General features: G+C 43.7%; 1 protein-coding gene across 1 annotated transcript; it reads left to right on the top strand.

The window, feature by feature from the left end:
* On the top strand, positions 1 to 24542 carry LRIF1 (ligand dependent nuclear receptor interacting factor 1). The gene is made up of 4 exons (XM_065403598.1): positions 1 to 11; positions 8993 to 10484; positions 15359 to 15637; positions 23591 to 24542. The coding sequence occupies exons 2-4, from the start codon at positions 9006 to 9008 to the stop codon at positions 24056 to 24058; spliced, it is 2226 nt and encodes a 741-aa protein (XP_065259670.1). The 5' UTR covers positions 1 to 11; positions 8993 to 9005; the 3' UTR covers positions 24059 to 24542.
* The last annotated feature ends 1961 nt before the right edge of the window (positions 24543 to 26503 follow it).

Raw genomic sequence — 26503 nt, 5'->3', positions numbered from 1 at the left:
GCCGCGCAGTGGTGAGTATCGACCTCCGCCCCCGAGAGGTTCCCGGCGGGGCCGCTCGCAGACAGCGCGGGACAGTACCCGGGGAAGGGGCTGCGGGCTGGAGCCTCTCGGCAGAGCGGCCCCACCGCTGCCCCTGGGCCGGGGCTGGGGAGGAGCCTCGGAGCCTGGCCCCCGCTCGGAGAGAGCCCTGGGCCTGGGGACGGCAGCCACTGCAGGGTCTGGCACCAGCCAGCTGCTCTGGCCTGCCACTGAGCTAGGGCCGCACCGGAGGGGGACCAGGACCCCGAGGTACTGGGGGGGGGGCTGTTGCTTGTCACTGGGGTGAACCGAGTTTGGGGGTTCCCAGGCACTCTCAAAGCGAAGTGTGAAGCCGGGTAAGTAACAATCATCGTTAGGCTCATGGAGGCTTACGAGGACAGGGGGAGACATTTGCACTGGATCCTGAAAGGAATGGGAATCGGATTAGGGTAGGGAAGGATGGGGCGGGGGGTGTAGCCTACTTTTCCTGCTCTACCCTAATGCTGGATTGGCAGGTGGCATGTTTTCTCTCTGTTCAGCTACCGAGGAATAACAGAGTGTGTGTGCACAAGACCTGGTCTTGCCTCCATAGTTAAACAAAGAGCACATTATTCCCCTGTAAAATTGCATTTTGCTTTTGATTTGGCAGCTTTTCCTAGTGGCCAGAGTTGCTTTGTCAAAGGAAAACTTCCCTAATTTGGGCAGCCAGTTTATGGTTCCCTGCTCTAGGTCAGTCCCTTAAAGACATCATTGGCATGGTGCATCATGTCAGAAGACCTTCTCTGTATATAGGCAACGATTTTCCTGAAAGACTGATTGGGATCTAAGCCAATAGTGTAACTAGATAAAGACTGCCCCAAAAGTCTTAAGGGGGCAGCCATCAGTGAGGAGAAGGGCAAGCACTGCTTTCACTCCTTCCTCCATGAACATCACACAGATTAGGTCTGTGCCATTTTCAGTTTCTCCCAATAAAAGGTATAGAAGGGTCTCTTCTTATGCAGACAGGACTGGCTGCAGGGCTGTTCCCAGGGAAGGGAATGGGTAGTGGCTTTACAGGTGCAATAAATCTTTCTCAGTTGGCCAAAGATGGTTTCCTACAGGAGCAGGAATCAGAGCAAACCTTCCCCTTTTCACACCTCTGAGATTGAGTGGTCTTGTACTCCATACTAGATACTAATATAGAGAAGGGCAGTTATTTGTTCCCACTTGAGCCTTTTTTGGTCAGTCAGTATCTTTGCAGGCATGGGTTAAGAACCTTTTTAAGGGAGCAAGCCGAATCTAATCAGTGCAATGTAATAATTGTAATCTAAACAGTCATTAGAAATAGCTCATCACTGTCAATAACTAAGCCAGGACTAGTTTGTCTTCTAGGTAGCTCCTTGTTAGAGGAGTGCCTAATGATTCAGCTCTATGAAAGGAGAGCTGCAATGCTGTTGTGACTGAGTGACATGCAGCTTCTGAGTCACAGAATCCCTACCCTACAGGTTACAGAAAGATCTAGGATGCACTGATCTCTCCAGTAAGGAAAGTTTACCTACTTTCCGCTAATTGCAGTTCTAGCCTTCAACACTGTTGTCTTTCTTTCTCTCTCCCAAGAGGCAACTGAGGAAACTCCATGATGTCTAAAATACATTTTAAAAAATGGAGAAAACACATTAGGGCCTGTTCTCGCATCAACCGTTTCACTGAAAACAGTGAGGAGGAGCTCTCTTGCTCAGAATCAGGTTCTGACTGTGAATCAGGACAGGTTGTTTCCTGTGGAACTCTTATGGAACAGGCAAAATCTATCAAACAGATGAGTTTGGAAAATGGTAAGCTGGAATACACTTTAGAGTTGTAACTATTCACAAAGAACATTCTTTGTCTGGTTCCAGACCTCAAAATATCCAGAAAAGCAACCAGCTGTGAAAACAGAGCTTACTTATTGAATCTTGAGTCTGTAGAAAATGCCCTACAGTCTGAATGATACCTGGACTCTACTTGTTCTTAATCATGACTGTGAAATCTGAAGTTCTTCACACCCTCTGAGATTTAGAAATTAGATTGCTGCATAGTATCAAGATTTAAAATGGACATGGAATTGCAGCAATGGCTTCATAGGCTTTCTTATTTCTGTGTATCTCTAACATTTAATGTTTGATTAAGAAGATCACTGGAAATTCCTGTGATTGGCGCAGCTTTGGTTCAGAAGTTAACATAATCATTCTTGTTCTGGCAGTCAGCAACTCCTTGAAAAGTCACCAATTCTACAAGCCTTGTGTACCCAAAGTTAGAAGACATTCTCACCCTCACAATCCTGAAGAAGAAAAGGATTTGTTACGCTTCTGCCAGAACCATCTGGTTAAAGCAAAAGCCCTGTGTACTCTAGAGCAAGCTGGAGGTTCTCAAGAACAAGCCAGACCTAAATTCTGGAGCAAGATCACTGGCTCCTGTAGCCTCCACTGCAATTTCTGATTTTTTTTTCTAGCTATAGGTTTGAGTGTCAAAAATACGCAATTAATTTCCTTGTGGAGTTTGTTTTTTATATTCAATTTATTTTATTCTGTCCACACACTTCCAATTTACAATATGCATTAGATTGTCATCTTTAGGTTTCAGAGTCAACATGTTAAGAGAATGGGGCCAGAATCATGGTGTCATTGTAGAGAGTCAGCAGTCCACTAGTGGATTTATTCACACTGAGGATCACAAAATGAACAATTTGATGACTGGGGTTAAAGGCACGCTAATAGGTAGCTAAAAGATAAGGAGGGAAACTGTCCTCTTGTTTCTTTAAGGTATCATGCAGGCCTGAAATGGTATTGGTTTTGCTTGTTTTGAATTTTTTCCTCTTCAGAGAGAGATGCATGTAATATTTTTTCTTTATGTCTTTCACATTGGAAATTCAGGACTTGCCTTTTGTGATAGCATAGAGAGCTGGTAAGACTATAGTGGAGATGCCATGCTAGTTAACCCTGATTGAGGGGAATGTTACTTTTGTTCAAACGGGGGTAGGAGAGGGAAATAACTATTGAAAGAACACCTATTAACATACATGCTTGGATGAACATTTGGGAGAACAGGTTCTTAAGGATTCAACACCCTTCCCCTTCAGTTAATGGCTGAGAAAGTTCATAATAGGCGAACTCTAGGACCACCACATTTGACATTCCTGTTTATTCTAAGGTAAGAAAGAATCAGGATTTTAAATATTTTGATAGGGAGATCCTCAGACTGCCTTTATATATCAAAAACAACAACAAAAAGCATTAAAAAATGGCCCAAACCCAGATTTTGTTCTGCTTTTGCAGGTCACTTTTGACCGTTCAAGCATTTTCTGCTGCCTTCCCACCACTCCCATTTCTGAACAGGAAGTTTAGAAAAATTGTCATGCGTATTGTCACACCTGAACAAAAAAAAGCCTGGCTCTTAAGTTCAGTAAAGGTAGCATCCCTATGTCAGTTTCCTTTACCCGTGACATGGTGAAAAAAGGTAGGACACTTACACCTGGGCTCTCTTCCAAAATTTCATACTGAAGAAGTTGGATGGATCATTCTAGAGACGATTTCAACCATCTTATCACTGCTTCTCTTCCTGGAAGTTCATCACCTTCATGTTCTATTCAAGGGTTTGGCTTATTTTCCAGATGTAGTGCATTGTCAAGAGTCATGACCCCAGGGGGAAAATAGACACCCTATAATTACAGTAAAATGGCAGTAAGAGATTGGGATGGCTTATTGAAGAACTAGGGAAAGTTTTTTATTTAAAAAAAAAAAAAGGTGGTGGGGGGGAGTGAAATGTAGCAAAACTCAAAAATCTGAAACTGTTGAACTCATTTTAAGGATTTCTTTATCAACAATGTCACTAAGAAGCATAAAACTAAAATTAGTAGCTGGAGGTAGGTCCTCTTCCCGGTTCCTTTAGCAATGCCAGAGCTGCTAAGCTCTGCTTGAATTATAGGAGGATAATTCTTTACTAAAAGAGTTAAGTTTCATTGAAAAAAATAGATTCCCATTTACTCACATGTGAGTGGACTGACTGGTGACTCATCATTCCATTTAAATATACAAAATAATTCATAATCATATTCTCTAAAGGAAGAGAGATCTGCAATATGGAGAAAAATGGCTTTTACTCTCTGCTCCCCCCCACTTTATGATGTATAAAGAAAGGTTGAGACTTTTTAAAAAAAAAAATAATAATTTTAATTTTTTTAAAACATTTGAAATGTCAGTCCAGGTCTTTCCTAGTTTTGATAGAAGACTCATCAGTGATCTCCAGTGTATATAGTGAGCTTTTTCAACCCTTAATTGAAGCAAAAGAAGTGTCACATCTTAACAAAGACTGCTTTTTCTCCCAATTGTTTAATGTATGAGTTAAACAGATGTAAACAAAACAGAACTTTTAAACTGTCTGACTGAAAATTCCTTTCCTTCCCCATTGTTCAGCTTTCAATGTCTTGTAATGCTACATCTTGTTAGTCCTCCTTAGCGATTTGTCTATAAGACAAGTGTACCTCTACAGTACAAGCTTGGTATTGTCTAGAAAACAGTATCTGTTGGTGAAGCTTGCCTTTTGCCTTCCTCTTACACAGGGTTCCACGGGTATAATTAGGGGTATGGTGCAAACACCTGTTCACTTCTTTCTGACCAGCAGATATGCAGAGTCCAGAGCATACTCGCTATCGTTAATGCCTCTATCATCTGCTTCTTCCTTTGTTCGTGATCATTTGGATGATTAAAAACAAAAAAACAAAGCCATAACTCCTTGCTGGGGTGGAGGAAGGAGGAGCATGCCTATCATGGAGTTCATTCTTACTCCTTTCCTGTTTTCATTAATAGTCACTTTGAGAGTGGGTTGGGGTGCCTGTGGATTGCACAGGAGATGTGCAGAGCCCCAAGTATTTAGCAGTTCCACGGCTAGGGAATTTTCTGCAAATTCTGCTCCTGGTTGCAGAATCTAAGCTTTTACGTTTAAAGGAGGAAAATTTCTAGACCACATGGTCATGAAAGAAACCTTCAAAATATGATCCATGTGTTACAAACCTGCGTGTGACCCAGGAGTCAGATGCTGTCTTCCTGAGTCTGCATGAACAATAGCTTTGGGAGGTGTAAAGTGACCCCATTCATCTCAATAGGATGTTTTAGTCTGAAACGTGACGACAGCTATTTAAGTGTCCACCTTAATTGTTTCACTGGGGTCATTTAAGCAAAAACACTTAGATGAAGTACTTACCATATCTTCTGGTGCCAAAACTCCCATCTGTGTCCTACTCAGCTAATAAAACCTTCGTTTTCCACTCACAACTTCCACACTGCAAATATGGGTTGTCAATTCAAAAATATATTGGGGGAAATGTTAAATCTTTATTTATTTATTTAAATGGAGCTGCTGCAGAGATTTCTACCTGCTGTACTGGAGTGCAACATTTAGACTGTGGCAAAGTGAACATAAAATATCCTTGGAAATGAGGTTTCATATCAAAGTGCTGGAGCTGAAAGCTTAACTTTCTAGATTTCAGAGTGAGGAAAGCTCTACAGGGTAAAACCATCCAGCCAATACCATGGTGATGATGTATTGCACCAACCACCAGTGGGGAGCCTGACCTCTGTAGCTGTGGCAGGAAGTTGTCCGACTCTGGGAGTGGAGCATCCACTATTGGATCACCCCAGTGGCTCTATATTTGCTAGGAAAGGACAATATATTGGCAGACCTCTTGAGCAGATACTACAATTGGAAGCATGAATGATCCCTCAAAGACTCATCCTTTTCCACAAGGGCTGGAAGGCCCAGCTAGATTGCTCACTCACCAGAAACAGAATACTACATACTTCCATACGTTCTTGAGAGCAAGCTGGACTCAGCATTGCTGATGGAGGCCCTTCATCTTAACTGGGTCAGTAGTTCTTCTATGCATGCCCCATGATGCTGTTGAAGCACAAAGTCAAATGGAACAGAACCAAGATGCTGTTGATTACCCCAGGCTGGATTTCTTCACAGTTTTGGTTCTCAAAACTTCCAGAACTGATATCAGAACCATAAAACCTGCTTCCCAGTTCAGTGAATCCCTCATGTTGTGGACTTGGACTATCAACTATGACTGAAACAGTCAAAACTCATTGAGATCAATCAGGTTCCACATGGCAGCCATCTTGTCTTTCAGCCCTCCAGTGTGCTGACAGTCTACATGCACCCTTCAGTAACCAAGTTACAGAAACAGTTGCTCCATGTGTTCCCTCTGGTTTATGAGTCCCTTCTACCATTGGATTTGAGTAGTGTTCTCACAATGATAATGGGGCCCCTGTTTGCACCTTTATCAGGTTATTTTCTGTGTCATCTCTCTGAAGGTGGAATTAATCATAGCCATAACATGAACCCAGAGAGTTAGTTGAGATGCGGGCCTGAGGACTGATCCTCCCTACACCATGTTCCATAAGGTAAAGGTGCTTCTGGACACTCACTCCAAATACCTGTCTAAAATGGCTCTGATTCTATCTCCATCAGGCAATTAATCTGCCATTATGTTTCCTCGAGTCTCATTCACATGCAAGGAGGTCAAGCTTTTAAATAACTGAAGGCCCTCTCGACATTTACATAAACTTATTTATATAAGTTCCCCCAGCCTTTTTGTGCTGTCTGAGGGGTTGAGACCCAGAGTCAGAATGTCTCAGGCCAAATGGATCAGACTAAGTATATGTAGGGTTTTACTTAAATTGTGGAGAAATGACATATTTTTCATGGATTGATCACGGCATAAATAGCAAATTTTGTGGATGTGTTAGACATCCACAAAATTTGCTATTTATGCCATGACCAACCCACAAAAAATGTGTGATTTGTCTGCAGCGTTTCTCATACTGGGAGTCCCAACCCAAAACGGGGTTGCAAGCCTCTTGTAGGGGGAGTTGTGGTATTGCCACCTTTATTTCTGTGCTGCCTTCAGAAGTTACTCCTGGGGGAATTTTGAGCATCTGCGGACATGCAGAATTCATGTCTCGCATAATTTTGTTTTTCCCCCGCATAAAAAACATTTTGCCTAAGAACTGCTGCAGTTCCGCCTTTTGCCCATTAGGGGCTGCTGTGGCGCTAGAACAGCTCTGGTGCCACAGCGGCCTCTTGTGAGCAAAAGGCAAAACTGCAGCACTTCTTAGGCAAAATGTTTTTATGCTGGAAAATATAAAATTCTATGCCCAGTGCTGCAGAATTCCCCTAGGAGTAGAAGTTTATCACAGCACCCTGCCTGCAGAATCAGGTTAGGACTGAGTGGGGCACACAGGGCTGCTGGGGGGTCATAGGTGGGTTCAGAATGGCTAGTGGAGGGGACAGACAGGAGCATGGGCCCAGGAGCTTGTGGGGTGACAGCGTTGAGCCTGGGGATGGGGGAGGGGGGCTGTGGAGACCCATCGGGGTGCGGGGACAGGGGCAGATGTGCTTGACTGAATGGGAGAGGCTTGGGGTTAGCCAGGGTCTGCATGGGGGAGGCTTCCCAACACCCTAACAATCCCCCCACCCACCCAAAGAAAAACCTCCCATCCACACCCAACGCCTTCCAGGTTCTCTCCTAGGCTCCTTCCCTCTCCCTCAGCTCCTCCGTTACTCCTGTCTTCACCAAGTCTTTGCACTGCTTCTGATAGGTGCAGAAAATACAGTTCTGTATTGTAATTTAAATGAATTACACAAAGTTGTGTGTTAATATGCCTAGTAAGGAATTTATTTGTTAAAAAAAACACCACCACAAGAATCTTTTTTTTTTTTTTTTTGTCTGTATTGTTACAGACATACTTGCTGACAGATATTTTGAAATAAATTACCAAAATAATTCTAACTGGCATGATTATATTGTGTTATTTTGACAAATAAAATATGCAGAATTTTTCAGAATTTTCAAATATTGTGTGCAGAATTTTTAATTTTTTGGCGTAGAATTCCCCCAGGAGTAAGAGTTGGGTGGCTGGAGAGCAGTGGCTGCTGGCTGGGTGCCCAGCTCTGAAGGCAGTGCCGCTGCCAGCAGCAGAGAAATACGGATGGCAATACCATACTATGCCACCCTTATTTCTGTGCTGCTGCTGGCAGTGGTGCTGCCCTCAGAGCTGGGTGCCCCTCCAGCAGCCGCCGCTCTCTGCTCTGTCTTCACAGCTGGGAGGCCGGAGACCAGATTTCATGGTCCGTGACACAATTTTCACGGCTGCGAATTTGGTAGACCCCTATACATATGCGGTGGTTATTACGATCAGACAGGTGTTCTAGGGAAACTGAGCCCCCTGGCTGCAGGAGCAGTAAATACCCTCTAGTGAGAACTGGTGGACCTGACTGAATGAGAGAATAAGTTATCAAATAGACAAGTCTGTCTTTCTTTGTAGCTTTCCCCACTTAGGGACACGTGTGCAGGCAGGGAGCCAGCAGTTACCTTTCCTCCCTGCCTGAATGTTAACAACCTGCTTCTCGCTTCTCCTCTCTCCAGAGTCCTGGAGGTATGAAACATAGAAAGAGGAGCAGACATCTCATCTTCTCTTTTTACATTCAGCGTCATGCTCTTTCCCCCACGGTGCCCCAGTTTTTTGGTGGATGGGGATGTGGAGGGGGAGTGGTAAATGTAAGAGCAGTAGAGTGGTGGTGTGATGTCTTCTCCCAGGAATAGTGAAAAGTTATACTTCAGAAAGAGGGGCCTTGTGGGCAGAGGAGGAAGATATTTGGGGGTTTTTGATTTTTAGCTGAGAAGAATGTCATTCCCTGCCACTCTAGTATATAATAATTAGGCGTGAGTACAAACTAAGTGACAAAGTTCTGTAACAGCTGACCCAGTGATGTGTATCACTAGAGAAGCATACGTTTTACCATTGAAAATACTGAAGACTATCTGTTATTTTCTGTAGTTAGCCAGCTTCTAAGATAAGACTATGGTATGTGTACAATAATTGGTGCAAATTAATCAAAATATCTGTGTTCTGATCATTTACACTACTCTTTTCTTCTTCCTCTTCTTTTGTTTTTTAAGCATTGCAGGCTGTATGTACCAAGTAGTTCAGACGACTGGGCCGGATGGAAAAAACCTTCTGAAGTTGCTCCCAATCTCTAAATCTTCTGGAAATTTTATGCCACTAGTTCAGTCATCAGTTGTGCCTGATACTACTAAAGGGAATGTATCAAGTCCAGTTCATTTTACTTTTAAGACACAGATTGCCAATAGCACCACATCTTCATCTGTTAAGATACCTGTTTTTAAGTCCACTAATCCTGGAAAGATCATTCTTACAAGGACGTTGGATAAACAGGAAAATGTTAGCGTGATCCCTGAAAAAGAGAGCTTGACTACAAAACCAGTTTCTAATGTTCAGAGTAATTCTGTTTCAGTTGATAGATTGTCTTTGCAAAATGTTGCTGTGTCAACTTCATCTAACCAGAGTAATACAGCATATGTGTTAGTCAACACAAAAAATCTTCCAGTGACTGTGAAATCTCCTGTGCTGCCTTCTGGGCATCACCTACAGATACCAGCTCATGCAGAAGTGAAATCTGTCCCAGCTTCTTCTTTACCACCTACAGTACAGCAGAAAATACTTGCAGCTGCCGCTACAAATGCCTCTGGAACAGCCGAAGCCACAAAAACACCAACTGTTATTTATGTGTCACCAGTAAATACAGTGAAAACAGTAGTTCCCAAGCGCTTGCAAACCATTTGCCCAAAACCTGTCACAGAAGTATCAGAATCATTAGTACTGACAACTGCACAAACAACGGTAAAGAGTTCTGTTCCGCCGGTGGGAACTTCTGATGGCCAACAGCGCCAGCAGACTCCGATGAAATGGGTTGTGCAAGAAAATTCCCAGGCATCAATACCTTACCTTGTTCCTGTGAAGTCATCAAATAACATGGCTTCAAAGATCTTGAAAACCTTGGCAGATATGAAGAATGTAGAAAAAAATTCTGCAAATATTTTACCAATCTGTTCTAACAGCCCTAGTGGAAGCCAGACAATCACTCCTATTAAAGATAATGCTCTGGTGATGTACAATGGGAAAGTGTATCTGCTGACAAAAAGAGGGTCTGATGTTCTGTCAGCCCAAATTGACCAACAAGCCTCTCCGGGTACTGATGCTCCTTTTAAAAAGGACACCTCTCAGCTGATAACCAATAAGGTGGTAAATCTAGTGTTGTCAAAAAATAAAGGTATGACACTTACCCAAAAGGATCCAAAGCCAAGTGTAAATACAGAGCCTGTTCCACAGCCTGATTTAAGAAAGAACTTAAAACCTGCACCCGCTCTGCTTGCAACACCACGTGTGAATCAGCATATTATTACTACAAACCAGTGCAGGCCTTTGTCCGCAACAGGGGGGATTTCAAATGAAGTGAACCCAGTTAAAAAAATGGTGATGGATGAAAACATGCATTGTAACAGCAAAGAGAAGAGTCATTCCCCCAAAGCAGCAACTGCTGTTACTCCTCAGTCAAAACAACATTATGCTTTCAGTGAAGAAGAACAAAAGGTAACTGTCTACAGCAAAATGTGCCCACGTTTATCTGTACCAAATTACGTCTACATCCTGATTCTATGTGACTGAAGCCAGTGTCATTCAAATCACATTTTTCTCTAAACAAGCATGCTGCCCCGCCCCCCCAAATGTTTCTTAATTAACCAAAAAGAAAAGCAATAAGGTTTTAATCAGTAAGATTGTATTATGCAAATGAACAAATGTGAGAAGAGGAAAGAAAGGGAAGCTTACTTCCGTGTTAGCCAATGATTGCCTTTTTTAATCTGGAACAAACTAACTAAAAACTCCTACTGAACCATACCCCTCATTCCAAGCTGTGCTCCCTTTCCGATGGAACCGAGGAGGAGCTCTCCTTCTGGAAGGAAGAGTGAGTCCTGTCCCATCAGTCTGTTTTCCTATCAGCCAAGTCCCAGCCTCTTCTGGGCATTTGGCAAAGAGGGGAATGCTTATTTGAAACTGCTTTGTGCTCACTTTGCAAGAGACAGAGATTGAACCAGCAGAGTCACTGCAGTGTGAGATAACGGTATTTGTGCAAACCAGCTGAAGCCTTGGAAGTCCAAGGGGACTGGGCTACCAGGTGCAAAAGTGGATGCCAGGCAACCATAGACTTACCTCTGACGATATCCAACTGGAGGGGAGGAAGACACAAGTAGAGAGGCCAGTGGTTGACTTTCTTTGATAGTTTCTTCCCCTAAGAGCTTAGTAAAAAGTAAGGTTAAAAAGTCACAGTGCATAAGTAGAAGTGAGGACTTTAATATAAAAAACATGCACACAAAACATAGTCTGATATCCTTTTTCATAGGGTGTAGTTGGCTGACCCTCAGCCTGAGTTCTGCCATAGTTTCTTGCCCCTGGGTTCCCTACGGGAGCCCCCCCCCGGGCAATTTCACCACTTCTGGCAGGAGTTCAGTTCACTCCCAGGATCTCTTTTGAGTCCAAATATCTCTAGCCCATGCTGACTTTCCCCAGGTCTTGCCACCGGTTATTGGCTGAGAGCAGCCTTCAAAGGCCTCTTACCCATATCAGGCTTGCAGTGTCAGTCTTCCCCCAAAGAAGAGGGGTGTGGGGTAAAGGAAAGGGCAGCCACTACCCTGGCCTGGGCTCCCCTTGCTACTGAAGCTCACTGCCAGTCCCCAGCAGCCTTTCCTCCTGGGCAAACTCCCTCCTCTCCCCGCAGTAACGAGCGTCACTTTTTTAAGCTCCCCTTTTCCTGATGGAGCATGTTCTGTAGGTGTACCTTATTGGCACTGCCTGAGTGCAGGAACGCTCTGCCTTTCCATCAGTGGGATGGGGGCGTAACCCATCACATACCACCCCTCTTCAAGTCCAGAAAGGTTTCTTGCTTAAGAGTCTCCCCAGTCCCATCTCCCTGGGAAAAAAATGCATTTGTATGCTCTTTCCTTGCTTGGTGCTGCACTCTGAAGCTATAGGGCTGGAGTGCTAGATACCAATGCATAATCTGGGAGGTTGAGTCCTTCATGGAGGGTAGCCACTGCAACGGCTGTGACTAGACATGGTCTGTGACTAGAGAAAAGGGACTACCCAACAGGTAATACGTGAGGAAGTACGCAGCCCATTTGATAGCCACAGCTTCCTTCTCAATAATTCAGTCTCTCCCTGGGGAACAACTTCCTGCCTAAATATGAGATTGGGTACGCTTCTGGGAGAGTCCTGGGAGAGTACCGTTCTCAGGCAAACATCGGAAGCATCTGTATAGAAAATAAACTCCCGGGGGAAGTCTGGGTTGGCAAGGACCAGTGCCTGGCTTGGTCGCATCTTCAGAGTATTCAAGGTTTCAACCCACCAGGCATTAGTGTCTTTGCCTTTTAGCAGATGGGTATGGGGAGCTGTGATTGATGCAGAGTTGAGGTGATAGTATCCCATCAGGCCCAGAAAGCGCCGTGTATCTCTACTCGTCTGTAGCGTGGGGCATGAGTTTATTCATGGACTTTGTCTAATACAGGTTTCACAATGCCTCCTCTTATCTGATACCCTAAAATAAGTTACTTCTGTCACAGCCAACTTACACTTAGATGGGTTAGCTTTGGGGCAGGCTTCCTGTAGGGATGTAGGGACTGGCTGAACCTCTTTAAGTCAGGATCTCCCCTTCCCTCCTTCCCCCAGTCCAGTGCGGCTTCCTTTGTTCTTCGGGGGTTGATGATGCCGTGGGCAGCGACCAAGGGAGAGACGATTTGGGGCGCTGCCCTCTTGTAGCCCTTTCTCTTGCTCAAGAATCATCTCCCACTGATGTTCAGGAGACAGAAAGTCTGTGTGGCCAGGAACTTGTTTGTGACTGCCTTCCAGAACATGCTGGAACAAGGCCTGGGCAAAATCATATGGTGGAATCTTGTATCTTTACATACAGCGTTGCCACACATACTTTACCAGGACAATAATGATCAGCAAATCATGAGTTTTCAAATGATACCTTACACAGTATGCTTTGTACAAAATGTATCATAGTCTTATAAAGGGGTGAACATAGGGGTACAGACTGTCACAACCGCCTTCCCTTGGACCCATCCTGTGACCATCAACTGGGGGGAGTCCTACAGGCCCCCTCTTTTGTCCATCCCTCTGTGTAGTCTCATTCCATCCAAGGGCGTTCTTTTTTCATATTCCCCTGTTGTCCCCGGGAGCAGCAGATTATTGAGCTCTTCCCTGCGGTTCCTTTCTGGTGGGGAGTGGGTTTAAACTATGGGACCTGTGTCTGAGGTCAAGGGCTCCAGCCCAGTTTTTTGCCTCACCGGGTGGTTATTCAGGTGATACCTCATCTGAGCGTGGCCCCATGCCTCGCTGAGGTCATCCCCTCTTCATGTGGGTAGCTTGGGTTGCTGGGGTGAGGTTTGTACATGTTTTCATTGCACCCAGGATGCAGCGTCTGCTCCTGGGCAAACCTCCCGCCCCTGCTTGCAGTAGCAAACTTCACCTTTTTAAGCTTCTCCAGGTGGAGCATGTCCTTCAGGTGCATATGGTGAGAGTTGGTAGTGTTTTTCCTGGAATCAATCCGTGAGGATAGAAAATAAAAATGTAGGGGAACCTTTGATTCTCTAGCCCTGTGGTGAAATTATACTTACCTCCATATGCTTTGGTAGAGGAAGTCAAAGTCTTCCTACATAGCAATAAGCCGTTGACAGGAGAATGGATCAGGTATGGGGAGAGAAGGAAAGGGTTTTGAAGCAAGGACAAAAGAGAAGATAACAGGACGATGCCGAGTAGCAATTACCATGTAATCCTGGGACATGCTACCATACTAAACTAAAGTCATATTTGCTGTATGATACTTGGCTAAGTTATTTATGTCATCACAGTCCCACTAAGTCCCTCATTCAAAAGAACAGCATCTGAGGACGAGGAGAGAACAATGCAATGTGACGCCAATCATACCTGTTCCCTTTGGGACAGGCAACTGGGTAGTACAGCCCTGGGTTTTGTTCTTAACTGTTTATTGCAGGGTTTTCTAGCTTGTGGATTGTGACTCTCAGGAAGTTGCAAGGGGTTTCAGGAGAAGCAAAGGAGGGAACATGAGGCTATTCCCCAGCCTGGGAGTGTTGTAGCCCTCAGCATTTCCCTCGGTTGCAGGGCTCTTGATTAGTTGAGTGGAGATAAGAACTCTGCTTAGCAGCATGGAGCAGTTCCAGGATCAGCCAGCAGGGAGAACTAGAGGCAAGAGTTGTTTCCTTCTTGCCAAATGCATTATGGGGAAAGAGGAGGTGCTTGGTCCCCACTTGCTATGCCAAGCTGGGGAGGGATCCAATCCAGATATGTAAATGTTGTGCTCTGAGGGGGAGAGATCCACTCCCTTTGGGCGGTGGGGTGGGGTGAGGCAGAAAGAAACTTTGAGGGAGACAGAGTAGCAATTTTACTGGCAACAACCCTTCCCAGCCACTAAACACTTTTTTTTAGCCTTAACCCACAAAAAAATAATACCATGACCCAAATCCCACAATCTTCTGTACCCACAAAGGATTGTAGGATACAGTGAGTGGCAAGTCAGAGTATTTGGCCATTTTGTGGTTGCAGACTAAGAAAGGCTGAGGATCTCTAGATGAGAAATTCATTATTTTAAAATATTATTTCATTTCTTTGTCTCTAGTCCCATTTTGGCCCGTGCCTCCCCTCTGCCAGCCCAACCATTCACATGAGCCAGGCACACTTCTTATCATTTTATACGTATTTTAAATCACTGCTACAAATTATGGGTTTGGTTTTGGGTTTTTTAGTTCATTATGTACCTCTGCGCCCAAAATGGGACTGAATTTATTTCAGTCGTCTGCTTTGTGATACCCTTATGTCAGAGCTTTCTCAGTTCCTGAGGCCTTTGTGGAGACCAGATAGTGTCAGATGTTTTGCTTCCTCTCTCCTCCCACATGTGCATGCTCAAACAGGTGTTTGTTGTGTGACAGGCCCTGATGGTTAAGAGTGGCATCAGGTTACAACAAAATTATGCACAGAGGACTGTTAATACCAAAAACTTCTAGAATTATCAGTCATCTTTGAAATGTAGGCACCAGCAAACACACTGTGATCCCGGAGAATCTTGTTGTGATAAATGTTTCCTATTTAGTCATCTGTTCCTTGGTAATTCTGGGACCTTAGGATAAGTGGCTACCTTTGCCTCTCATAGCACTTTGTTAGTATACTAGCAGGACTTGATAACTTGAATTTATATGCTGTTTTAAAATAAATAAATGAACATGGCAATGAAAAGGCAAATTATCATATTATAATATTGTAATTTCTCCAAGTAAGCCAATATCTAAAGTTTAATGAACACTTTTTTACCAGAATGTCAATGTTTTAATGATCACAGGTGTGTTGATGAGTGGCTGCATCACTGTTTATATACTGTATTCTTATTATTTCAGATTCAAAATGAAAAGGTGTGCTCATCAGAAAAGGCCACTGAACTCAAACACAAAAGAGAACCCCATGGGAAACAATACCTGGAATTAAGAAAGAAATTCGGTCTCTTTAAAGAGGAGAGAGTATACCTTAATAGAATTCCCTTTGGAACTCCTCCTGCAGGATCAGAAGCAAGTGTGTGCTCCAGGAATAACTTTAAAAAGAATAATGATTCTTGGAGTGCATTACCACAAGAAATGGCGATAATAGCTAAGCAGCAGGACCATGGTGAAGAGGAAAAGGTATCTCAATGTTTATTTATTTTGATGTGTACCCTCCAATAGCCTATGCTTACATTTTTAGAAGTAGAATTTCACTGCTAATTAAATTACAATTTAACACAAGTGAAATTAATGTGAAGGAAAGGGGAGAGGAAATAGCATACTTAGCGATTCAGCACTAGTTCCAGACTGTAGCTACCACAAGTACAGGCAGTTGGTTGCCACTCATCTGTCATGCAGATGGCACTCAGTTCACTAAAAACGCTTCTTTTCTCCCAGATTCCTTCAAACCACCTCTCACAGCCTCCATCGGTGGTTCCTCTTTTGTTACTAACCTCGTCAAAGAAGCAGCTAGAACTTCAGGCAGAGCTGTTATCTTGACGAGTTTTTTGGCATTTTTTCACTTAGTCTGTGAAAATCTGGAGGTGGGAGGAAATTATTTGCTTGTAAAACTCTCCCTCAAATAGCCACCATCATAGCATCCACTCGAGTGCTTACTGAGGTCTGTGTCTCCTATGATCCAGAGTAGCCATTCAGTACCTAACAGAAGTCTTAAATCAGACAAGACATTTGCTTGTCTCCTCAAGTTGGCATGGAACAGGATGACCTTCAACAGTGGCCTACAACAGGCCATGTCAAACAGCTGTCAGATTGTGTATTCCCTCTGAGGAAGAGTCTTCTCGTCAAGACTGAGTATCCTGGCCCTGACCTTCAAAGAATCTAGTGTTATTTTTTTAAGTTCTTTGACCTCACGGACTTGACCCTGAGTGAGGTCTTAGAGAAGAAATCATTCATTCAGATTCTTGACACATGCATTCATTGTCCTTGTTTTTAAAAATTAGAACAACATGTTTACATCCAGAAGTCTCACATTAAATACAGTAAACCCAGATACCAGCATATTTTGTCTTGCAGACCAGTAGTGAAGTCTAGTTCTTTCAGGGGAATATCCAGCTGGAATCAAGAGACTCCTCTCCTTAGTAGGTAGGGTGTCAGTGGTGCTGGGCAAAGTGAGAAAATTGTCTCTCTCCTTGAGGGTTAGCCCACAATCCTGTTAGATAAGTGTTTCTTGTCTTGTGGAGATGGAAATATCTCAGAATTCCAGCCCTCCTTCTTCCCACCCTTTTTCCTTTGACAACTGTTTTCTCTTCTCACATTCATGATCCCTCATCGAAGAAATCATATCATCAACAGGTTGCATCATCTAATCAGTGTTGGAGCCTCTTTTCTGTTCCCATCAGGCCAGTTGCTATAAAGAGTCAACTCAGTTTAAATTATGGTCTCCCTTCCTCCCCAAAATCCAGAGCAGTCAGACCGCTGTTGGATACATTTTGTGAACATTCAGCCATTTCCAGAAGTTCAAGATGGAGTCTCTGGCCTGGTCCACACTAACCCCCCACTTCGAACTAAGGTACGCAAATTCAGCTACGTTAATAACGTAGCTGAATTCGAAGTACCTTAGTTCGAACTTACCGCGGGTCCAGACGCGGCAGGCAGGCTCCCCCGTCGATGCCGCGTACTCCTCTCGCCGAGCTGGAGTACCGGCGTCGACGGCGAGCACTTCCGGGATCGATTTATCGCGTCTAGACAAGATGCGATAAATTGATCCCAGAAGACCGATTGCTTACAGCCGGACCAGGAAGTAAGTGTAGACCTGCCCTCTCTCTCCACTCTGTCCTGGCAGCTAGGGACTAAGAGGATTTCTTTGCCTTAGCTGATCTCAGGGATGCCCAATGTGTCCAGTGCCCACATGCATCAGGAGTTTGTTCTCAGGGCAGCTCACTTCACTACAGTTCAAATCCTTGCCTTTTGGTCTGACATCCAAATACATGTGCCTTTACCAGGAGGATTGTTGCTTATTGCCAAGGCTATAAGGAAAGCAGGCATGTGTTGATGGCTCATTCAAACAAAAACCATGTCTGAAGCCACGTGAGTGGTGTTACAGCTCTGAAACAAAGGAGCATAAAGAGCCACAGACCCTTGAGAGGCTTTACCACTGGGCAGAGTAGAACCGAGGTTAGTCAAGGCCTCACGTGTCTTCTGACAGCTCAGCCAATAAGCTGACAAGGCTTAATTTTGATAGAAGTCAGGCACCTAACCATAGGCTCTTTTACAAATCCCATTAGACACCTTCTGTATCTCTAGGCACTTCATTTCCTTTGTACATCTGCCCCTTAGTTTCACTTGAAATAAACAGGACTTAGGCTTCTAAGTCACTTAGGCGCTTTTGACTGTTTTATCTCTGGTCTTGATGTAAACATTTCAAGTGATGGAGAATTTACCATATTCCTTGGTAATCTGTTTCAGTGTTCAATTACACTCACTGTTCAAAATTTGCATCTTGTTTCCAGTCTGAACTTTGTTGACTTCAGCTTCCATCAACTGGATCATTTTAAGCCTTTGCTAGATTAAAGAGCCCTCTAACATCAAATATTTTCTCCCTGTGTGGGTAACTGTAGACCCTGATCAAGTTGCTTCTTAACCTTTCCATCAATAAGAAAAATATATTGAGCTTATTTTAGTCTGTCATTGTAAGGCATATTTTCCACATCTCCCATTATTCTGCTCCTCTTCTGTGAATCCTCTCCAGTTTTCAACTTCCTTTTTTTAAAGTGTGAGTCCATGAACTAGACACGCTATTCCAGTAGTTGCCTTACCAATGCCATATACATCTCCCTCCTCCTTCTTGATGTTCCTCTGTCTGTACCCCCAATTATCATGTTAGCCCCTTTTGCTAAAGAATCACACAATCTGCAGATTAGGGAAGATCAGGCTGTGTTCCTCACGTATAGGACAATATCTTCGCAACCACAAGAGCTAGAAACTTAATTTTAAATGAAAGCTTAAATTCTTCAGAAACTGCTTGACTGAAATCCAGATGTGATGTATCTACTTTGTCCCTTCAGTCACTTATTTTGTACATCTAGTTAAAAAACAAGAACAAAAAGCAATGAGATTTGTCTGGAAAGATCTGTTCTTTATAAACTCGTTCTGCTTTTTGCTCTTGCTTCTGTCACCTTTCATTAATACCAACTTCCCCGTCAGTATTTGTTCCATTATTTTATTAAGGATAGGAATTAGATCTATGGAGTAGTAGTTGCTACTACTTTGCCTTTTGAAAACTAGTGCTTTGTTGGCTTTTCCCTGTTGTTCCGGCATTCTTATTTCTTCTGAGAAATAATTGCAGTGGTACAGTAATTTTGATTGATAATTCTGCAATACATTAAGATTCATAGAAGTAAGAGTTCTTTTATCCATCTAAGAAGGCAGTATCCAACTCCACATTGTTCAAAGACTGACACCAAATAGTTCCACTCTACCCAATCAAAAGCTTTCTCATGATATAATACTAATAATATCAGATGCCAGCTCTCCCTAATTTTCAGTAATCATCTGGATTTTTTAATGTAATTATTAAATTACTAATTCAGGCTTCAATCTACTGATTTTTCAAGCCTGCACATTTTACATATATAAGTGTGTGTGTGAAAGAGAGAGATAGAGACTCACTCACCACCACTCAGGTTTGAACACAGCAATTAGAGCTGCAGCCACAGGGGGCATTCTTCTCATAGAATCATAGAATCATAGAATATCAGGGTTGGAAAGGACCTCAGGAGGTCATCTAGTCCAACCCCCTGCTCAAAGCAGGACCAATTCCCAACTAAATCATCCCAGCCAGGGCTTTGTCAAGCCGGGCCTTAAAAACCTCCAAGGAAGGAGACTCCACCACCTCCCTAGGTAACGCATTCCAGTGCTTCACCACCCTCCTAGTGAAATAGTGTTTCCTAATATCCAGCCTAGACCTCCCCCGCTGCAACTTGAGACCATTGCTCCTTGTTCTGTCATCTGCCACCATTGAGAACAGCCGAGTTCCATCCTCTTTGGAACCCCCCTTCAGGTAGTTGAAGGCTGCTATCAAATCCCCCCTCATTCTTCTCTTCTGGAGACTAAACAATCCCAGTTCCCTCAGCCTCTCCTCATAAGTCATGCGCTCCAGACCCCTAATCATTTTTGTTGCCCTCCGCTGGACTCTTTCCAATTTTTCCACATCCTTCTTGTAGTGTGGGGCCCAAAACTGGACACAGTACTCCAGATGAGGCCTCACCAATGTCGAATAAAGGGGAACGATCACGTCCCTCGATCTGCTGGCAATGCCCCTACTTATACAGCCCAAAATGCCGTTAGCCTTCTTGGCAACAAGAGCACACTGTTGACTCATATCCAGCTTCTCGTCCACTGTGACCCCTAGGTTCTTTTCTGCAGAACTGCTACCTAGCCATTCGGTCCCTAGTCTGTAGCTGTGCATGGGATTCTTCCGTCCTAAGTGCAGGACTCTGCACTTGTCCTTGTTGAACCTCATCAGGTTTCTTTTGGCCCAATCCTCTAATTTGTCTAGGTCCCTCTGTATCCGATCCCTACCCTCTAGTGTATCTACCACGCCTCCTAGTTTAGTGTCATTGGCAAACTTGCTGAGAGTGCAGTCCACACCATCCTCCAGATCATTAATAAAGATATTAAACAAAACCGGCCCCAGGACCGACCCTTGGGGCACTCCGCTTGAAACTGGCTGCCAACTAGACATGGAGCCATTGATCACTACCCGTTGAGCCCGACGATCTAGCCAGCTTTCTATCCACCTTACAGTCCATTCATCCAGCCCATACTTCTTTAACTTGGCAGCAAGAATACTGTGGGAGACCGTATCAAAAGCTTTGCTAAAGTCAAGGAATAACACATCCACTGCTTTCCCCTCATCCACAGAGCCAGTTATCTCATCATAGAAGGCAATTAGGTTAGTCAGGCACGACTTCCCCTTGGTGAATCCATGCTGACTGTTCCTGATCACTTTCCTCTCCTCTAAGTGTTTCATAATTGATTCCTTGAGGACCTGCTCCATGATTTTTCCAGGGACTGAGGTGAGGCTGACTGGCCTGTAGTTCCCCGGATCCTCCTTCTTCCCTTTTTTAAAGATGGGCACTACATTAGCCTTTTTCCAGTCATCCGGGACCTCCCCCGATCGCCATGAGTTTTCAAAAATAATGGCTAATGGCTCTGCAATCTCATCCGCCAACTCCTTTAGCACCCTCGGATGCAGCGCATCCGGCCCCATGGACTTGTGCACGTCCAGTTTTTCTAAATAGTCCCGAACCACTTCTTTCTCCACAGAGGGCTGGTCACCTTCTCCCCATATTGTGCTGCCCACTGCAGCAGTCTGGGAGCTGACCTTGTTTGTGAAGACAGAGGCAAAAAAATCATTGAGTACATTAGCTTTTTCCACATCCTCAGTCACTAGGTTGCCTCCCTCATTCAGTAAGGGGCCCACACTTTCCTTGACTTTCTTCTTGTTGCTAACATACCTGAAGAAACCCTTCTTGTTACTCTTAACATCTCTTGCTATTTGCAACTCCAAGTGTGATTTGGCCTTCCTGATTTCACTCCTACATGCCTGAGCAATATTTTTATACTCCTCCCTGGTCATTTGTCCAATCTTCCACTTCTTGTAAGCTTCTTTTTTGCGTTTAAGATCAGCAAGGATTTCACTGTTTAGCCAAGCTGGTCGCCTGCCATATTTATTATTCTTTCTACACATCGGGATGGTTTGTTCCTGCAACCGCAATAAGGATTCTTTAAAATACAGCCAACTCTCCTGGACCCCTTTGCCCTTCATGTTATTCTCCCAGGGGATCCTGCCCATCTGTTCCCTGAGGGAGTCTGTTGCCCAGGGAGGTCTGGCCCCAGGACTGGCCAAGATAATTAAGGACCCTAGGCAGGATAGGAGGGCAGCTTTCCTAGGGTCGATCCTCCCCTTCTTTTTGTTTGGGAGTGGGGAACACAAGAGTGCAATGGGGGGAGCCTCCTCGTTGGCCATAAAGGAGGGGAGGGGGAAGAGAGAGGTCCATGCAACCTCCCTCATTTTTTTCATAAACATCTTTAAAAGTCTCAGAGCAAGGCTGGCATCTCTGTGATAGCCAAGAATTTTCCTTTGATTAGGCAGAGTAGGTAGCTCCCAACACACATCCAACGTTGTTAGATGTCTTGTCTTGGAGGAAGCCTGTCGTGCGTGTGTGTGTGTGTGTGTGTGTGTGTGTGTGTAATATATATAATGTCATAATGTATTTAATCTAGTTCAGAGGTGGGCAAACTACAGCCCGCAGGCCACATCTGGCCCGTGGGACTGTCCTGCCCAGCCCTTGAGCTCCCGGCTGGGGAGGCTCGCCCCCAGCCCCTCCCCCGCAGCCTCAACTCGCTGTGCCATCAGCGCTCTGGGCGGCGGGGCTGCGAGAGCCGCCGGGTGTAGTGTATTAAATTGGTCCCCGTAGGAATGTGCTACTTACGGAGCACCAGCACTGGCAGCCGTAAGTAGTACACCATAAGTAGCACATTCCTATGGGGAGCAATTTAATACACTACACCCGGCCCTCCATACAGTTTCGGAATCCTGATGTGGCCCTCAGGCCAAAAAGTTTGTCCCCCCTCCCCCCCGATCTAGCTGCTGAAACCTTGGTCGGTATGTTTACATCATGGTTTACCGGGAATAGGTCAACAGGATGATTTAATAATATATTCTCCCTGGATTTGGGAGGACTAATCTGATTGCTTCTTTCATTGATGCTGAAAGCTTTATCCCAATTGTTAAAATGTCCATAAGTGGGCCTATTCACACTCATTTGATGAAGCTCCATAGATAACTTAAGATGTGAATTGAGGTCCTTAATCGTGGACCATGGAAGTTTTGCCATTGACTCCAGTGGAAGTAGAAGCTTGGGGAGGGTTTTCTTTCTTCAAAAAAATATAGGAAATCCCATTAAAAATGTGTTAAGGTATCACAGTGAAGCACTTGAAATCCAGGAGACACCAAAGCCGAGTTTACCCATGAAACCTGAACTCTGTCCCCTTGTGAGTCTTCCTTATAATACAGTCTTCAATGATGTGATTACAAACCATTAATTTCACAGGACCCCTTCCCCATTCAGGTACGAATATTGGATGATGAGCAGTGAATGACACACAGGAGCAACAGTGAATTTTAAATAACATTAGAACAGAAGTGGAGAGGAAAGCTGCACACTGTACAGTTGTCTTTCAATATTTTATATAGTTTAAACTAATTTAATGTAGTTCTAAGAATTGTTTCCAATGCAGTAGCTACATGTGTATGCTAAGTGTCGCAGTAAGACAACACTTGAATATTTTAAACCCTGCATAGTTTGTCCTGTTTGTGGTCGCTTCAGTTGAGGAAAGGTAAAAACTGGTGACTTATGCCTGGTCTACACTAGAAAATTAGGTTGCTTTAGCTGCATTGATCAGGGGTGTGAATTCACACTCCTGAGCAGCATAGTTAAGCCAACCTAAGTCCCCGCGTAGACAGCGCTAGATCCACAAAAGAATTTTTCCGCCAACCTAGCTATGATCTCTCAGGGAGGTGGATTGCTACACCAATGGGTGAATCTCTCCCGTCAGTGCAGGTAGTGTCTACACTGAAGTGCTACAGCAGCACTGCCACTTTAGCATTTTAAATGTAAACAAGCCCTATGTGTGTTCTTACAGTAGTAATTTATGGCAAGGATGCAAAGATAACCTGGTTCTTTTCAACTGCTGCAAGTAACAATCAGTCAGTCAACAACAGTGATGTAGTTCAGTTAGATGGCTTGTCAATTTTCACAGTTGTTGGTGTGCATTGTTGGAAGATAGGATCAGCTCTTGGTTTCCTCTTGTTCTGTTGGTGTTGGTGTGGGGTCAGAATTAGGATTCTGCAGGTTTACATACTTTTTAATATTTATTTACTTATGGGTAACCTTAACCTTGGAGCATATTGCATCAAACCGTTTAATAAATTATTTCAGCACAGTAACCTCAGATAACTACAACAAATAGTTGTTCTAGTATGTGCTTAATTTACCTTGATGATAAAACATTGAAATGCTATGCAATTTAGTGTAAATATGTTTTTTTGTTTTTCTTGATATACAGATAATTGTGGACCTGGAACAGGATTTGACTAAAAAAAGAAAAGCAAAACTCTCACCAATGCCAGAAAATGGAAAGAGAAGGAAAATGATGGTCAAATCAGCCATAAATCCAAGCGTGGAAAACAACAGCACCAGTTCTGTAATACTTAACAAGCGTATTTCATCCACACCAGTCTTATCACAGCAGAAAAATTCCACAGGCTCTATCGGATCGTCTCTAGGGAGGAACTCTGAGCAAGACCCATGTGTTCAAGATAACCAAGTTCAAGACACATGCTGTTCAGATTTAGTTTCTTCCGAAGATGATGTTTCGACTAGTGAAAGTTCCTTTCGAGACGATGCTTTCCCTTTGACTCCACCGGACTTGGATGAAACAATCAGGGATGAAAAAATAAAACGACTGAAACGGCTATTAACAGAACGAGCAGCAGCATTGGAAGAGATGCGTAAAAAGATGCAGCAGACCTGAAAAATCTAACAAGTAATCTGGACCATATTCATTTTGATTCCCTTGACATCGGTGACTCAAAGAAGAGATTAATTTGGTTCAGTGCCTCTGAACGTTTAAAATGAACATATAATCTAATTACCTGGTATTCACAGGACATTAATGGGAGCTAAAATGCATGTATATAGAGGAGAGTAGACCCCAGGAGTAAGGAACAGAAGAACTGAATTGTCCAGAAATCTGCTTTTGGGGAGCCCATGTGTGTCAAAGTATTTAGTATGCAGAAGATATGCTATTTGAATTGTCAGTGTGGTGTATTCTCTAGCTTTAGAGTGAGAGCTTTCTGTACTAGTGCTAGAAAATTCTTGTGCTTTGGAATTTCAAGGCCTGTTTTTTGGCAATGAAATGTGAATTGCAAACCTCAACTGTAGATTTTTTTATTATTATTATTATTATTAGTGCATGCTCACTTGTGAATTACAGGAAATAAACTATAACATTAAATTGTTTCAATACTTTAGTGGTCAGTGTTTAAATAAAGATTATTTGATCCGGTCATTAGATTTTATACAATAAAAATTGTACAACAAAAAAGGGGGCGATCTTATTTATAGAGACCATTGTACACATCTGAAGAAAGAGCAAGATATAGATGGCATAGCAAACTATACCATTGGCTACTGTTGGGACTAATGCATATGCAGATCTTTTAGTGGTTATTGTTATAAGAAATATAGGGCATTTGTCACCTTGGTCTTGGAGTGTCTTTTACAGGATTACATTGAGAGAGGGCATACGCTTTGCTTTCTTACTGCCTGCAGTTTTCAATCTGGCCCATTATTCAGGAAATCATTTAGCACAAGGACTGTTGTAATTTGCTGCTGCTGCCTAACCCCCTTCCCCAATGGGGCATGTGGAAGGAGGGGAGGAAATGTGACTCAGGTTAACCTCACTCACAGTGTATCCTGAAGCTACTTCTGGGCTGGTGCAGTGTCTTGTGATAGTCTGCTCAGAGCCGTGTCTAAATTAAAAATATAATCCTGAACGCAACGCAGTCCCTGCCTAGTCTATACGCCTATAAGAAATCAATGGCAGAGGCCTGGGCCTGCTTCTTAGAAGATTGTACCTCCAGCTTCCTCCTTGAGACAGTGAGCTCAAGCTTTCAGCAAGAACCTAGTCCAGCATACAAGTGAAGTGAAGGCTCATGGGCCAAAAGAAGGCTGACTTCAGAATGGGAACCTGCAAGACCGGGCTTGAACTGGGGCAAAAAAAGCAGTGGTACTTCCAAACTCAAACTGCAAGCCAAACTCTGCCCAGTTGAGACACCAAAGTGAGGTAGTTGACTGTACAGATGTTCCAAAGATGTTCATATTCATATGTGCTCTGCTGGGATTGGCTTTCCCTTCTTGGGGTTCAGATTCAATCCTGGGCTCTGAAATTAGCTCCCTCTGGGGAAGGGTTCTGCTATTCTCTTTTTCCCTGCTCCTCCCTTTTGGCTCCACAGGCTAGACTGTGGGGAAAGTGTTGGTAACTTCATAAGCATCACCTGTTTTGGGGCACCTAAATGAGAGGCTGCTCACCATAGACCGTGCATGTGTTTATCCTGCTGCTTTTTTACGTACTTTGATCAGCCGTTACCTATGTTGACAAATTAACATATTTGGACCTCAATGTTAAACCCCAGTCCCTTGCTGAGGGATGAATAGAATGGTGCGCCCTACCCAGAGCAATTGTTTCAGTCTCTCTGCAAACTCAGCCAGACATCGCTACATCAGCTTCTTTCTAGTCAGGTTGTCAATGATTTCTTTGCAACCATTACAGTGGAGACTGGAGAAAAAAAAAGATGAGATTCTGGGAAGCAAGATTATATCAACCTCAAACAGGAAGGTCATCAAGACTTAGACTAAAGGCATCTACATCTCATTGATTTTCAGTGGGACTAAGGCTCTTATGAAAATTTTACTTAAAATGTTAATAGACTATAAGATTCATAATTATAAAGCCAGAAGAGACCATTTGTGATCATCTTCTTACCCAGCCTCCAAATATTTTAAAAATTGCCATTGTTTGAAAGCTATGCATGATCCTGCTGCAGTTAAGCAGATAGAGAAGAAAATAGCAACAAATAATATATTTAATGATGACCTCTCTCAAAGCAAAGATAGTGGGTGATTGTATTGATTTTAGATGTGCTCTCTCCTCAGCAAGCACTTTCTCCTTCAAATAGCCAGTGTTGCCAGTTGGCTTGCGGGTCTGTGTTCTTTCAGCGTACTGTCCAGCTCTATGCAGACAGCTGGTTCAGCAGACCTCGGTAGTACTACCCTGTGAGGTTAAGTACTGAGACTGGACTGTCGTTGCCTTAGTAATGCCATTCAGGCAGTCCAATGCTTCTGTTCTTGGAGCAGATAAGGCGGCCCGCACATTCAGCGGACCTCGCTGTTTCTCATAAAGAAGAACCACGGGCAT

Source organism: Emys orbicularis, chromosome 4, assembly GCF_028017835.1.
Source record: "Emys orbicularis isolate rEmyOrb1 chromosome 4, rEmyOrb1.hap1, whole genome shotgun sequence".
Classification (NCBI taxonomy): domain Eukaryota; kingdom Metazoa; phylum Chordata; order Testudines; family Emydidae; genus Emys; species Emys orbicularis.
The sequence above is the reverse complement of the archived record's forward strand: the minus strand, read 5'-3'. Positions and strand labels throughout refer to the sequence as shown.